The following is a 15,008-nucleotide window of genomic DNA, read 5'->3' on the forward strand; positions in this document are numbered from 1 at the left end:
GATGAGATCAGCGACCGTTCACAGGTTTGCTGTCACCACGGCCATCATCACAGCAGCCCAGCGCCAGGCACTGCTCCACGTGGACTGCGTGTATTTAGTCATCTACGTACACAATCATAATCTTCACGTCCCCTTGAACTATTAGATAATTACTGTCATGCCCACTTTATAGATGAAACTTTAAGTAACTTCCCAAGGGTCACACACTTGTAAGTACAGGAGCCTTACGAGCCTGGCCCATCTGGCCCCAGAGTGACTCGAACCATTACCCTATGCTGCCTCCACTTTTAAGAGAATAGACTCAGGGGCCAGAGTGCCTGGGTCAAATTCTAGCTCAGCCACTTTCTCACTACTCATTACTACTCACTTACTAGAAATGAGCCGTGTGACTCTGGGTACATTACTTAGGCTCTCTGGGACTCAGTTTTCCCATCTGTAAAATGGAGTCAATAGTAGCACCCACCTTAAAGATTGTGGTAAAGATTTACTGAGCCAAGGCCTGGGAAGGGCTTGGCACAGACTGTGCCCATAGTAGGAGATCAGTAAAGAATAACAAGTGATCATATTCAAACCTCATTGCTTAGGGGCTGCCTCTCCCTCCTCCATCAGCCAGCAGAGTCCATCATTCTCATCTTTGCACGTCCCTCTGTCCCAGCAATGAGTTTGTGGCTCTCTTGTTAATTGCCCAAACATCTCTCTCACCAGCTAAAATCATGAGACTCTTGCCTGACGCCTGGAAGGTATTCTGAGGAGTGTGTGCTGGATGGAAATCACCTGTGTCTAGAGCTGGGCCTGAGACTTAGAAATCATCTAGACCAGTGCTGTCCATAGAAATATAAAGAGAGCCAGAAATGCAAGCCACACATGTAACTTAAAATGTCCTGGCAGCCATGACTTTAAAAATGTGCAAAGAAAGAGGCAAAATGAATTGTAATAATTTATTTTATGTAGCCCAGGATACCAAAATCCTATCATTTTCACATGGAACCAATATAAACACATTTTAGTGAGATATTTTCACTTCTCTTTTATTTTCATACTGCTTTCAAAGTCTCACATGCACTTTACACTTACGGCACGTCTCGATTCAGCCTCCCACCATTTAAGTGCTCAAGAGCTACGAGTGGCTGGTGGCTGTCGTACTGGGCAGTGTAGGTCCAGCCCTCTCATTTTACAGATGGGAAGACTGAGGCCTAACGAAATCCAAGGCCCCCCTCTCTTTCACTCTATCAAGTCCTTGAACTCTTTTTTTCTTCCCCATCTACTCCCAGGAAAGCTTAGACATCCATTATCTCCACCTGAGTGGATTAGGTTCATGAATTTTAAGTTTTTATTCTCTGTTAAGTGAGTTTCACTGACATCAGCTGAATGAGAGCAGAGAGACTTCGGTGGAGTGAAAGGAGGCTGGGAGTCTCCAGGCGTTATAATCTGTTATAATAATTTCTCCCCCACCCAAACCCTGCCGTTCAGTCAAACACAAATGCTACACAACAGAGCGGACAAAGTAGGTGGCCAAATGTGACCCATATGTACATTTTGTTTACATTTAACAGTAAGGAAGTTTCATATAAAAATCCAGATTGCTGGTTTCTCTTTACAAAGATCAGGCAATACTGGGCCCACAAGCCCACACAGCCACCAGTGCCTAGAGCTGAGCAGAGCAGCCACCCACCCCCTTTCAATGGGGCATTAACTTTCCAATTGGCCACAGTCGCCACCCTGCCCTAGTACTCTCCAGATGGAGCATCAGCTGGTATTTGTCACTGCATTAGGACAATGTTTATCTCTATACAACCTCTGCACACTCAGCCACTGCCACAACCTGCCTGACCCCCAAAGTCACCTGAATTAGCAAACTCTGTTATATAACATGGTAACACCCACCTCTGAGGATCTGAAATGATATACACTGCTAATGTCAATCATTTGAGCCACTTCAATCAAACTTGTAATTAATGAAAGCAAAAATCAATCAAAATGACTGCTTCTGACTGAACTCAGCAGAAATCAGGTGCAATGCACTCCTCTGTCGCACTGTCATTATTCTCTCTCCCCGGTCTCCTGGACCGTTACCCCACTCTGCCTCTACCCCAGTGACCACCCTGCCTTTCATGTCTCTCCTAGGGAAGGTTGCTGAGTGTCCGGGACAGCCAGCCAGGGCCACCAGACAGTCACGGCAGGAACACTTACTCGAAATCCTCCGGGTCAGGCTGTACGTGGACTTGGACGTGTCTGAGGACGAGCGTCTCCCGTCTGGGGAGTTGGTCCGTGGGGTCAGAGGGACTTCGCTGGCCGTGTGGACGGAGTCACCGTCCTTGTCACTGCTCCGGCTGGCCATCCTAGAGGAGGGGACGAGGTCAACAGTTGTCCAGGAATCCCAGGGGACTAGCACGATGAAGGACGGCTCCAGACCCGTTTCATGCAACTTGGAATAATGCAAATTCGAAATAGTGTGGTATCCTTAAACTCTCAACAGTGTCTTGCTTTTTGCACAAAATGTGAAATGATATGAAGAAAGAGTCCCCAATTTAGAACAATCTGTCAAGAATGTGCATAATTTCAGAGCGAGGGTTGGGTGGAGGGATGTGTAAACTTAGGCTATTGCCACATGGGGGCGCCACTTCGGCTAAGTGAAGCCAGAGACCCGTCTCTCTTCCGTCGGGAGTGAACTGGGCGGTTGCTTATATGCATCCAAACTCCTGCAAATGGCTTCTGGGGGCAAGTGTTCTGCTATTTTAACAACCACTGTGTCTATAATTTCACATCTTTTAAAAATATCCCATAACAATGTCACTCGGGGGTTCTTTGAGTGGCAGAGCTACAGCTACAAAACGGCTCTGAGAATCAACGATTTAAGCACAGAAGTTGGGTGTGGAGAAATAGCTACGAATTAGCAGAAGCACCCATGACTCAACGTGCTCCCGGTGAAGATAAGAAACGCTAAGAAACTCAAGACGGGGAACAGAGAAAATGATACAGGGTAGTGATTATGAGCACCACCTCTGGGTTTGAACCCTGGCTCGGTGACCTTGAGCAAGCCCCTTTCCCTCTCTTTGCCTCTGTTTCCCCATCTGTAAGATGGGAATAACAATACCCATCTTATATGGTTGCTGTAAACACTGAATGAGTTGACACATGTAAAATTCTTAGAACAACATTTGGTATATAGTAGGTAGATGCTCAATACATTTTTTTTTTAATTTATTTTTAAGAGACAGAGTCTCACTATGTTGCCCAGGCTGGCCTCAAACTCCTGGGCTCAAGTGATCCCTTCCTGGCTCAGCCTCCTGAGTAGCTGGGAATACAAGTGCATGCCACTATGCCCGGCTTAGCTCATATTATGACAACAAGGGTGGCTTTAAGCTCCTCCTGCCCCCCATACTCTAGGTAAGAATGCAGGGAGGTGGGGGTGGGGGAGGGAAAGGAGGTGGAACAAGCTGGCGATGTGGGTTGAGACTGATGCTGCTGATAACACACGCCTGAGCCTTAATGGCTGTAGATTTATGCCTTGTGAGACCACATCCCCCCAACTTGACATTTAAGCCTGCAGGGAAACTCATCTTGAAAAATACAAGTTTTGAATTCTATGAGGTCTTTAGATGCATCCTGTGCATGAAATGAGACTGATCTGATGTTCTTCAAAAGCGATATAAGGGTCACAGCCAAGGCAAGTGTGGATATGTCATCAGCGGAAAACGGAATGTTTGCTTGCTTCTTGTTCCCGGGCTATAAGAAGTGAAGATAGTGGATGAAATGTGGGGGGCAGGGGGCGGGGGGGCAGAGCCATGGGGTCGTGCTGTATCCGTCTTTCTTCTCTCTCTCCCGTAAATGAAAGCAATGCCATCTTCCAAGGAAGGCGGGACCAAAACGTTATGGCCACTGGGGCACCTGTCCACCCGCAAGGCCCCGACTCCCAGCAGCCACACTGCACTGCAGCAGCCACCTCCACCTGTGAAGTCCCACCAGCCTGCAAGGATCAGCTTTAATGTCATCTCCTCCTGAAGCCCCTCAGACTCGCTTGCCTGCACATGCCCTAAGCCAGTCCCCTACACCAGGTCGCCTGGCCCTTTGACATGCCCAGCCACAGTCCCTCTGCCCAGAATGCTCTTCCTGTCCCCTCTACCTGTCTGGTTCCTTCTCATCATCCAGGTCTCTGCTTCAGAGGCCCCCACCCTGTCCCTGTCGGCTCATCCCAGCCCATCAGCCCCTATCCTGACACCTTCTTTTCTCCCTCCCCAGTCCTGCACATAACTCCTCTTTAGTTGTGGCTTCCTGATTCATCTTCTGCATCTAACACTAAGCCACAGCCCCCTGCGGGCAGGGACGGTGGCTGCTGCGTTAACCACCGCCGACCTCACCTTAGCGCGGTGCCGGGCATGCTTGGGGTGTGCCGCATTTCTTTTCCCAGTGAATGAATGAGCGGATGCACCCTTTTTGTGGTTCTTACCTTGTAGCACAATTACCCCAGTGCATGTCTTGTCACCCACTCCCATACTAGGATGCACTTCCGAATGGTGGCATCTGTATTTATTATGATCAAAAGTGCCAGGTGCTCGCACCTACCATGTCCCAGGCACTGTGCTAAACGCTCCATATGAACCGTCTCATTTCATCCTTAAAACAATCCAGGAGTGGCCGGGGGCAGTGGCTCATGCCTATAATCCCAGCACTCTGAGAGGCCAAGGCAGGAGGATTGCCTCAGGCCAAGAGTTTGAGACCAGGCTGAGCAACACAGTGAGATCTGTTTCTACAAAAAACTTTTAAAAAATTAGCTGGGCATGGTGGCGTGCACTTATATTCCCAGCTACTCCAGAGCCTGAGGCAGGAGGATCACTTGAGCCCAGGAGTTTGAAGTTGCGGTGGGCTATGATGACGCCACTGCGCTCTAGCCCTGGCAACAGAGTTAGACCTTGTCTAAGAAAAAAAACCCCAGGAGTTCGTTGTTATTAACTACCCCCACCCCTTACAGATGGTAAATGGGGGCCCCGGGTGGGGTGGGGAGAGGAATAGGTATCTAATTTGCACCACTGTTGAGTGGCAGAACCCAAACTGAGCTCAGCAATTGTAAACTCTGGATGGCACAGTTCCCTCTGCTAAGCAGAGCATCCCTGTGGGACTTGTACATAGGTACCTGCACACAGTAGGTACTCAACACACGCTTTTTGGCCAAACAAATGAACAACTTGACCTCAATTCACTCTCCAACCGGGGTTTTTCTGGCATTGCCCCAAAGGGAACCAGTTAGATTGTACAGTTTCCCTGACCTTCACCAGCCCAGCCCAGCCAAGGAGAGCTGGGGGCACACAGGACATGATCATATGTGACCATTAATGGTGTGTCCCCCGAGATCACATGCAGAGCACACACAAAGGGCCAGCTCATCTGCCACACGCCAGTCCACAGAGGAATGTCCTGTGGTTCTGACTCAGATGTCACTGTGGAAACAGCACTGCAAAGCCCATACACTTGACATTTTTACTCTCTGCCTGTTTATTAACACGCAGCTGCCCACTTGGTAAATAAATCTGGGGAAAGCATAAGCTGTAAATTTGCTTTTTAAATGATTTAATCCATCTCCCCTTTATAGAGGAGATGGAGCCTAGAGGTGCTTTTCTGCTTCCCTGTTTCTAAAGTTCTTGTTCAGATCAGCAAAAAGGCACTTGTTTGTTCATTCCACCAGCCCATCCATGCAACAAATATTTATTGAGCATCTACTAAGGGCAGGCACTGGGCTGGGTGCTAAGACAACCTATCACACTGACTTGGATAGAAACCCTCTCTTACCATTTTGCATTATCTTGAGTGCCAAAAATGTGTTAAGTGTTGGCCAGGGTTCAAGAGAGACCTGGTTCATCCTGGGAAGCACAAAGGTCATGTACAGCTGTTCAGTCTGTAGACTGGACAACTCTAGACAATGCCATTTATAATGGTCACCATGTGAATGGTGCCACCTGGAGTTGTGTGGTATGTCGGCCCTGCTGGGAAAGTTCCAGCCCACTTCTCTACTTGTGGCAAAACCTAAGGAAGTATCTGCCCAGAAGGTCTCAACCCTCTTGCCCCTCAAAAGGTCCCCTGCTTGTACACAGGGTCAGCCACCAAGGGAAAACACAACTGTCTTCCAACTCAGTGTTAGAATCTAGGCTGTACAGCTGTAACACTCAACATTTGGGTATCTGGGGACAAACACGTATTTGACTGTGATTTTCAATATCTATGAGGGGTCTCCACTAGTATAGAAGAAAATCTAACTTCCTTAACCTGGCGTTCAAGACCCTACACAACCTGAGCTTGCAAGCTTATTTTCCATGATTCTCCCAACTGTTCCTAGATGTAGCATCCCTTTGTGCTATTTGTGCACTGGGGTCCATTCCCTCCTCTCTGGTCACAACACCCAAGATGGGTCAGCAAACTCCAGAGCCAAGTTCACTGCCTGATGTTGTAAACGAAGTGTTACGGGAACACAGCCATGCTCATTCATTTCCATATTATGCTTTTACACAATGGCAGAAATAAGTAGTTGAAATGGAGACCATATGGCCCATAAGGCTAAAATATTCACTATTTGGTCCTTTACAAAAAAAACTTGCCAACCCCTGGTCTATTAGCCTAGTTCATGTGTCTGGGGTGGGAAGGACCATTTCCCTGATTGCAGGATGGGCAGGCAACCCGGCACGACTCTAGCACTATTTCCTCCAAGTGAAAGTGACTGGGTCAAGTGATTGGTACATGACCCAAGCCAGGCCAATGACAGTTTTTCCTGGTTTTTGGATGTCATGACGACAGAATGTAAGTCTAGTGCTGCCACATGGAGAAAGCAAGCTGAAGAATGAGGTCAATACAGAAGAAACAGAGAGAGGAGAGAGACTCTGATGACATCATTTGAGCCCCTGGATCCAGCTATACCTGAAGCCACTATCCTTGGATTTTTTTCAACAAGACCTTATGCAGGACTGTCCTAGATAGTATGCAGGGTGTAAATGCACAACTCTAGCGGGTAACTGGACTTACATAGCTGCCTTATCTCCTGTACAAGATTTTAAATCCCCTGAGCATGGGAATGGGACCCTACCTAGCCTCGCACTTACCACAGTGCTTGGCACACTGTGTACTTGAGAAATCACTACCAAAGAAACTGACATGAACTTTTCAAGGGGATGATTGGCACTTTTAGGATTCAATTTCTGCCTGAAGCTTGGAAGGTTGGTCAGTTGGTCAACAACAATTTTTTTTGAGTTAACAAGAGAGATAAAAACCCCTGCCTTTAACAGAGTTGGCATTCTTGTGAGCATAGCTTTAAAGACACCAGATGGGCTAAGCTAACCTCTGCCACGCAGACCACTGGAAAATGGGACTTAGCTCTTGATCAATGAGTTGCTTTTACCAAACATCTCAACTCTACACACAACTCATGAATAATGGAAGAGTTCCTTACTATGGTCTTTGCATCAGTTTAATGAGTCTCTACCAATACCTAATCACGACAGAAATGAATATTTACAAAGCTTTTACCACTGTGCTAAGCACGTTCTATGCATATCTCATTCACTCTCCATAATGACCCCATCAAAGTGCTTTATTATTCCCATTTTACAGATGGAAAAACTAAGACCAAACTAGGGTAAAAAGAATCACTTACATTTATGATTACCAACAAGGTGTCAAGCATTCTTAAGCACATTTCCATATATAAATTCGTTTCATCCCCCGACAACTCTATGAGATAAATACCATTCTTTTTATCATCCTCATTTTACTGATGGGAAATCAAGGAACAGAGAGATCAAACAACTTGCCCAAGGTCACAGAACTAGAAAATAGTAGTGGAAATAGGATGTGAACTCACACTGTCTGACACAAAGCCACTTTGCTAGGAACATATTTGATACTTGCTTCTAAGAAGAGAAAACGAGAGGCCTGAGGCACTAGAGACTTCTGGAATCTCAGCCCAAGGATTTAGCTGAGACAGCACTACCCCAGCCCCCACCAGGCTCCAGCTGTGGGCCCTCGTGCCGTCTCTCTCCCTCCCTGGGCCTGCCCCTACAGATCATGAGAAGTTGCACTCGATGACTTCCAGACCCTTCCCAGCCCTGGCCTTTTTGGATCTATCCACTCTGACCACATCCCTCTCCCAGCCACAGAGAGGTGGACCAGACACGTGGCTGAGAAGCTTCAAAACTGCGTTCCCAAAATATCTGAGCGACTGGCAGATGGAGATGTTGTATGCAGGCGCGGGAGGAGAGCGAATTGGAAATAAAATGAAAGATGCCAGAGAGAACATAAACAGCGTTGGAGGACAGGATGGAGCCTGGAGGTGCTTTTCTGCTTCCCTGTTTCTGAAGTTCTTGTTCAGACCAGCAAAAAGGCACCTGTTTTGTTCATTCCACCCGCCCATCCATGCAACAAATATTTATTGAGCATCTACTATGGGCAGGCACTGGGCTGGGTGCTAAGACAACCTATCACACTGACTTGGATAGAAACCCTCAGAATTTGGTCAAGCCTTGAAGAATATGGATGCTCACAGATCTCTTTTTCTGTTTGGAACGACATTCCACGTGACTAACAGTGCCCACACACTTAGCGTTACACGGTTCGTATCTCAGAAGGCCCGATGGGAAGCCGGCTGAACTGAAACCCCACCACCAGCTGGTCTCACCAGCTTGCCAAACTACACGAGGAGCACAGAACTCAGCCCCATCCGCGGCAAAGATGTCAATGGAAACTCAGCTTCCCTTCTTTCATACCCCCTAAGTCCCCCCTCCTGTGGCCCAGACCCCCCCCCATGCCTGACTCCCTCCAGAAAAAGAGAAATGAAAGGTCTTGAGGCTGATTTCGAGGAAGTTCAGAGCAGTTTTACTTACAGCCAGGGAGGAGTCTGGGCTGGGAAAGGTCCCAGAATTTCAACTTCATCCTCACTCGACTGGCAACAGCTGGACTCGTAGCACTTCTGACAGCAGTGCCGGCAGGTCCATCTGCACAGCAGCAGATCAGAGATTCTAGAAAGAAAACCCTGAGGCCACCGGGGGAGGTGGGCAGGGGGGCGGGGGAGAGGGGAGGTGGGAAGAGTCAGGAAGGGGAAGAGGAGAAACAAGATCCCAAATTACAAGCAGCCGATCCCTGATGAGAAATAAAGACATTCAGGAGTTCTGGCTCTGCTGCCGAGCACTTAGAACAAAATGTTTTCCATCTCTGTTTACCAACTGCAGGCACAGAGACAGCAAACATCAACTCACTGGAGCCATCAGTAGCAGGCAAAACATTTGCAGGTATTTTCTTTTGTAGTTTACGTGAACGTCTTTCTTAACGTGTGGGTGGTTTGTAAATCAGGAGGGGTATACAATATGTTCTCGAAACACAATGAATATTACTCTGTCTTCTTGAAAGAAAAGAAAAAATATTTTTAAAAAATCTCTTTCAGTGACATGAAACAGAGATAATCAAACGGAATACGCAGGGGCTGGGGAGGGAAACTTGTCAACTAGTGTCTGTTTCTCCTTTCGGTAGAAAGGGATGGAATCTGTGATGTTATCAACATCAGGTTATTGTTTAATACTCAGTATCCACACAGCCCTGCGTAAGACTCCAAAACGAAAGGCAAGCATTTCTTGATTAAAAATCCAGACCAAACAAATCATCGCATTAACCCACCTCGTTTAATGGTTCCAACTGCCCTTTTAGAGATCCATGATGAAGCCACGGGGCGTAAGGGGGTGAAAGGGTTACAAAAAGAGAGAGACAAGACCAGTTTAGCAATATTCCAGCAACTCAAAACAAGAAAGAAAGAAAGAAAAAAAAAAGCCCTGCATCTTTCCACTTACCATCCTGGGAAGGTAGCCTCCTGGTTAACCAACACCGAATAAATGGGAAACTTTAGCATTTCGATTTGATTTGCACCGTATGCTGTTATGAATCAGAGCGGGCGGATAGATAGTCATGCTATCCAATGCAGCCACACTTCAGGAGAATAGCAAACCTTCCTATACAGAAATAGCCATGAAGCCAACCCAAAAGGACATGATTAGCTATCGTGCAGGCAGGCACAGAGTGGATGTCACTTGGCTCCCCCGCCCTCCTGGAGGCCCTACCTTCCAATTCTGCTCCAATGGTGATGGTGGGGAGTTGCATATGACCACCCACCATAGGGGGAACCCAAAAGGAAGCCATAATCTAGTCCTCTTGAGGAGGGAGGGCTTCTGTTTCTTTTGTGGCCCCACCCCCTCCCCATCTTCTTCTCCAGCTTCCCAAGGCACAGACTCCCTCCTCCTCTTGCAGATGACTTTCCAAATGCGCCAAGTAAACCAGGCAGGTGAGGAGTCCTGCATCCCAGCCTAGGTGAATCCCAGAGGTGAACTGAGGCGGGTCCCAAACTCAGAACTTTGAATCAAGAGAAAGAAAGTTACTATCTTTTCCAATTCTCTTTCAAGGAGGAGAAGGTCTCAGTTTGGTACCATTGGACGTTAACATCTTCCTACCGCTTACTAATTCCCCCTGCCCCTCCATTTAAAGAAAGAAAGCAGACTCCCAGCGCACAGCCTTGGCGATAGCCATACCCCGCTGGAATTTAATAATGTGGCATTATTCCCATTGTGTTTATTTTTCCAGTTGCCTTCTGCTTATATCACGTGATCCTGGTTTTCTATTACAGCAGTGTCTTAAAGTTTCCTTTCCATGTGATTTTTTTAAAGTAAAAATAAAAGTCCATTTTTAGCAAAAAAAATAATAATAGTACGGGTGATGAAATAGTACATGGCCCATGAAAAATGCAAAAGCCTTGAAGTGGTAAGGGAATAAACTGCAGCTTGGGAAACAGGCAAAGGCCCTAATCATGAACTCTTCCGAAACTAAAACCCAAACCATACACAGAACAAGACCTGAAGGTGCTGAGGGGCCACAGAACCAGCTAGGTAGAGAAATTTTAGTCCTGGTCTCACCAACGACCAATCATGAGACTCGGGCAAGTCCGGGGGCCTCTCTGAGCCTCAGTTACCTCTTCTTTAGTGGAAGGGCTACTCCCTACCTCTGAGGGGTGCTGTTGAGATGAGATAGGACACTGTGCAAATGCTTTCTTGCTGCCTCGGTGCAAAATAAAATGTGCTCTTTCTTCGAGGAGAATAAAGTGGGTTGTCAAGACACAGTGGAATCTAGTAGGCACAGGTATTGTTCTGGAAGAGAAGAAAGCAGCAAAAAGCTATGCCCTCATAGGGCTTCCATGAGAAAATGTTTTAAAATGCTTAGAATAAAGGGCAAGGATAAAGTGATAGTGTTTCCACAACAATCAGTGGTGATTCTCTTAATTTAGGGAAGCATTTCCTGGACATGTGGTGGTCAAAAAGGACCATTTATAAAACCAAGGTGACCAGAGACAAGGCCACTTCATGCCCTTGCTGAGGAACAACCACCGAGATTTCTCAAGGGTCAGGTGCAAGGTGAGTGTTGGAGAACAAAGAGAAACCGAGGAAGACGAAAGAGAAAAGGGAAGGTGGTCTGCATTGGGTCCACCAGGCTCCTGTGTCTAACCCCAACAGAAGAGAACAGATTAAGCCAGAAAGAGGAAGGAGAACCCATTCGAAACAGAAGTCCAGCCTTGCAGCCTGTTTTTGTACAGCCCTCGAGCTAAGAATAATTTGTGCGTTTTTAAATGGCTGAAAAAAATCAAAATAAGATCAATACTTCCTGACTCATGTGAAGCATATACAATTCAAATTTTGGCGTCTACAAATAAAGTTTTATTGGAACACAGCCACACCCACCTGTTTACTACTGTCTGTGGCTGCTTTGGTGCTACAATCAGAGTCCAACAGTTGTGACAGAGACCGTGCGGGTCTCGAAGAAAAAAAAATGCTATCTGGCATTTTACAGAAAAAGTTTAACACCCTGTTCTAGAAGGATAGCCAATATCATTGGGCCATCCTCACAGGAGATGCTTAACATATATCCCTCACCTGTCCCCATTACCTTGTGTTTTATATTCCACCTTGACCCCTAAGCAGCTGTGTGGCCTTGGGCAAGTCACTTAATTTCTCCGTGCTGAAGGTGGTTGTTAAGAACCCCAGAAGCCTGTGACAATGCTCATTTCTCTAGACTGTGCATTCAGAGTGGCGGGAACTGTGCCGTTTTCACCACTGTACCCTCACATAGTAGGTGGTCACCCAAGTGTGTGTTGAGCGACTATTGAATAGCCCCCAACCACATTCAGCACACGGTGGGCATGTGTAGTAAATGTGACCTTCATTGAACTTGAGAAGAGGAACCCGCGATTCCATGACAGGGAAGCCAATCCAGGGCATCGAGCAGGGAGAGGAATGGGAGAGGCTCTGCCAGGTGACAGAGCAGAGTTCCCGGCAGACTGAAAAGTCTGAGGACAAGATGAAGGGATGTGTAAACCAGAGGGGACCCGGGAGACCAGCAGCCCCCCAGCTGAGGCTGAGGGGACAAGATGGGAGCCAAGATGCAGCCTGGACGTGGGGGCCCGTGAGCTTCTCCGCCCGGCTCGGAGGAGCCAGCCCCGGAGGCAAGCAGCTCGGCGGGTCTCACGGCGGGTCTGACTGCTTGACCTTGGCGCTGACCTGTGGCCACTTCCCTTCCTGCAGAGGAGCAAGGTTTCTTAATCAAGAAGTCCAGCCTACCTCCCCCAAAAAGCTGCTTGGAAATTGCTTCAGCTCACGGATTCTTGGGGGAGTTTCTCCAAGGTGACGGGGTCCACATCGCCCACACCCCAGTGCAAGGGGCTCAAGTAGCCGGCTCCCTTCCCCCTCACCGGCGCGCCTTTGGCCTCTGCGTGTCCCCCACCCCTCAGCACCCCGTGCCCGGGAGAGACGACGTCCTTGTCCCTCCTGGCCGGAACAGCTGCCTCAGGCTCGCTCCGCCGGCCAATTAGCCCGAGCCGTCACCACGGTAACGGCAGCCGGCGGGCCAGGCGGCTGGCGCGCCCCGGGCCGCCCTCCCCGCGGCCCCTCCCCTGGGCCGGGGTGCCGGGGGCTGGGGGAGGGGGAGGAGAGGCCGCCCCACCCCCCATTCCCTCCGCAGGAGGTGAGGGCGCGCGAGCGGAGTCCACACAGCGCCCTCCATCCCGGGGTCTGGGGTCCCCGGCGTCTGCTCCCGGGGCGCCCCGCCGCTGCTGCACAGGTTGCCCGTGCTCGGGCACCCTTTTCCTCGAGACAAGTTTGCGGGAGCCTAGGCGCGTGCCCTCCCTGCCGCGCGCTCCCAGCCGGAGGGGGCGCGGCACCCCCACCCCCGGCCCGGACCTTGCCCCCGGCCCCAGCCCTACCTGGATGTACGCCATTTTCGCCCGCGCGTACTCACTCCGGCCCGGGCATGGCGCCGCCACGGCCACTTTGCCCTCGCCAACCGGGGAGGGGGGAGAAAGCAAAGGGGGAAAGGAAGAAAAAAGCAGCCGAGTGGCCCCAGACGTGACTGGCGTGGCTGATGAGCGGCGCCCGCCCCTCCGCCGGCCGCCCCGTCCTTGCCTTTCCCTGCGTTCCGGCTCCCGGAGTCGGGGCCACCTCCCCGGTTCGGGGAGGGAGATCGGGCGCCCGGGGCCCCCGCCTCGGCCTCCCTCGCTGTCCCGCACTCCCCCCGAGGCGCTCCCCAGGCTGGAATAAGGCCGGGGCGCCTGGGCAGGGAGCCCGGGGCAGCCGCGGGGACTGCAGCGACCCCGGCGCGGGCGGGGCGGAGACGCTGGGGCCCGGGCGCGCGGGAGGTGGGGGAAGGGACGGGGATGGGGACCGGGTGGGAGGAGGTGGGAGGGGGTGGTGCACAGGTCAGCCCATCCGGCCCTCGCGGGGCTGGCACCGAAAGCAGAGCCCCGGGGGCGGCCGTGAAGCCGAGGGGACACAGTCCAGCCCGCCATGGAGTCTGCAACGAGGAGGGTCCTCCCCATCCAGCCCTCTCCCCAAACCGGGTTGGAAAAACTTTATTCCCGCCCCACCCGACGCGGCTAGGAAGGTTGCGGTGGGGCACACAGAGGCTGCGTGGATGGGAGCCCCGAGTTAAGGGGGGTGTAGGGCACCGGGAGGGAGGTGCCGCGGCCAGGGCTGCAGGGGGCGCGCGGAGAGAGCGGAGCGCCCCTTTACCCCAAACCTGCCCGAGTTGCGCCCCGGACGCAACAGGTCTAGCGCGGGGCAGCCCAGCAGCGCCACCCAGCGTCGTGCCCGGCCTCGTGCGCGCCTCTGCCCGCGGGCAGCCCCGAGCCAGCGAGTGTGCGCCCCGGGGCGTGTCCGCCGCCCGCCTGCCCGCGTGGCTAGGGCGCCCTGGGCCCGAAGGCCTCCACCAAACCTCCCAGCCCAAGGCCTCCCGTCCCCAGGCCCCGCATCCCAAGGCCACAGAGCTTGGTCCAGCTCTCTACTGAGAGATTGGAGGTGGAACATTGCCCTCCGCTGGTTCTCTCTTTAAAATGCCCCGCCAGCTCCTGCTGCTGGTGACCAGTTTTATCAGTCTTTTCATTTCAACCTCCCAGCGCCTCTGTCTTTTCATCGGTGAAAATGGGATAAAAATCTCTGCCCTGCCTATCCTCCAGGGCTGTTTTGTGGAAATAAATGTGGAAGTAATAAACGAAAGATGTAACATACACGTGTGCATATATTTTGTGTAAAAATCTAGCAGACGTATGCATTTTTGAGTATGATGTATTGAATTTGTAGCGCATCGCATGCAACACATACTGAACTCAACACTGCACAAGCTTTATTTCATTGCATCCTCCTGGACCTGGAGGACTCCTACACAGCCAGCTTCGTGCCTGACCACAGTGGGCGCTCAATAACTGTTTTTGTCGTTGTTGGCTCCATTTCCTGAGAGAGGTGCTGCGATTATCCCCAATTTACAGGTGAGAGGTAAAGCCACTTACTGAGGCCTGACAGCTGGTAGCAGGAGGCACTGGCCTTCGAACCCACACGTGTGCACTCGTAGCCACTTTGCAGTATCTGCCCAGTCTTTCTCCAGCACTGATGCGAAGGTGTGCTTGGGGAGGAGTGGGCTTCACCCAGGAGGGGGGTCTCCTGGGATGGCTG

At 50.5% G+C, this 15,008-nt stretch overlaps 1 protein-coding gene across 1 annotated transcript in view; it reads right to left on the reverse strand.

The window, feature by feature from the left end:
• Positions 1 to 13,713, reverse strand: part of SYT17 (synaptotagmin 17) — a 66,775-nt gene extending 53,062 nt beyond the window's left edge. The window contains exons 1-4 of the mRNA XM_045542688.1: positions 13,268 to 13,713; positions 9,649 to 9,666; positions 8,862 to 9,010; positions 2,191 to 2,339 (exon numbers count right to left, since the gene is read on the reverse strand). Coding sequence (XP_045398644.1) covers positions 2,191 to 2,339; positions 8,862 to 9,010; positions 9,649 to 9,666; positions 13,268 to 13,282 — 331 coding nt within the window. The 5' untranslated portion in view covers positions 13,283 to 13,713. The remainder of the gene's footprint in view (positions 1 to 2,190; positions 2,340 to 8,861; positions 9,011 to 9,648; positions 9,667 to 13,267) is intronic.
• Between the last annotated feature and the right edge of the window lie 1,295 nt (positions 13,714 to 15,008).

Source organism: Lemur catta, chromosome 2, assembly GCF_020740605.2.
Source record: "Lemur catta isolate mLemCat1 chromosome 2, mLemCat1.pri, whole genome shotgun sequence".
Lineage (NCBI taxonomy): Eukaryota > Metazoa > Chordata > Mammalia > Primates > Lemuridae > Lemur > Lemur catta.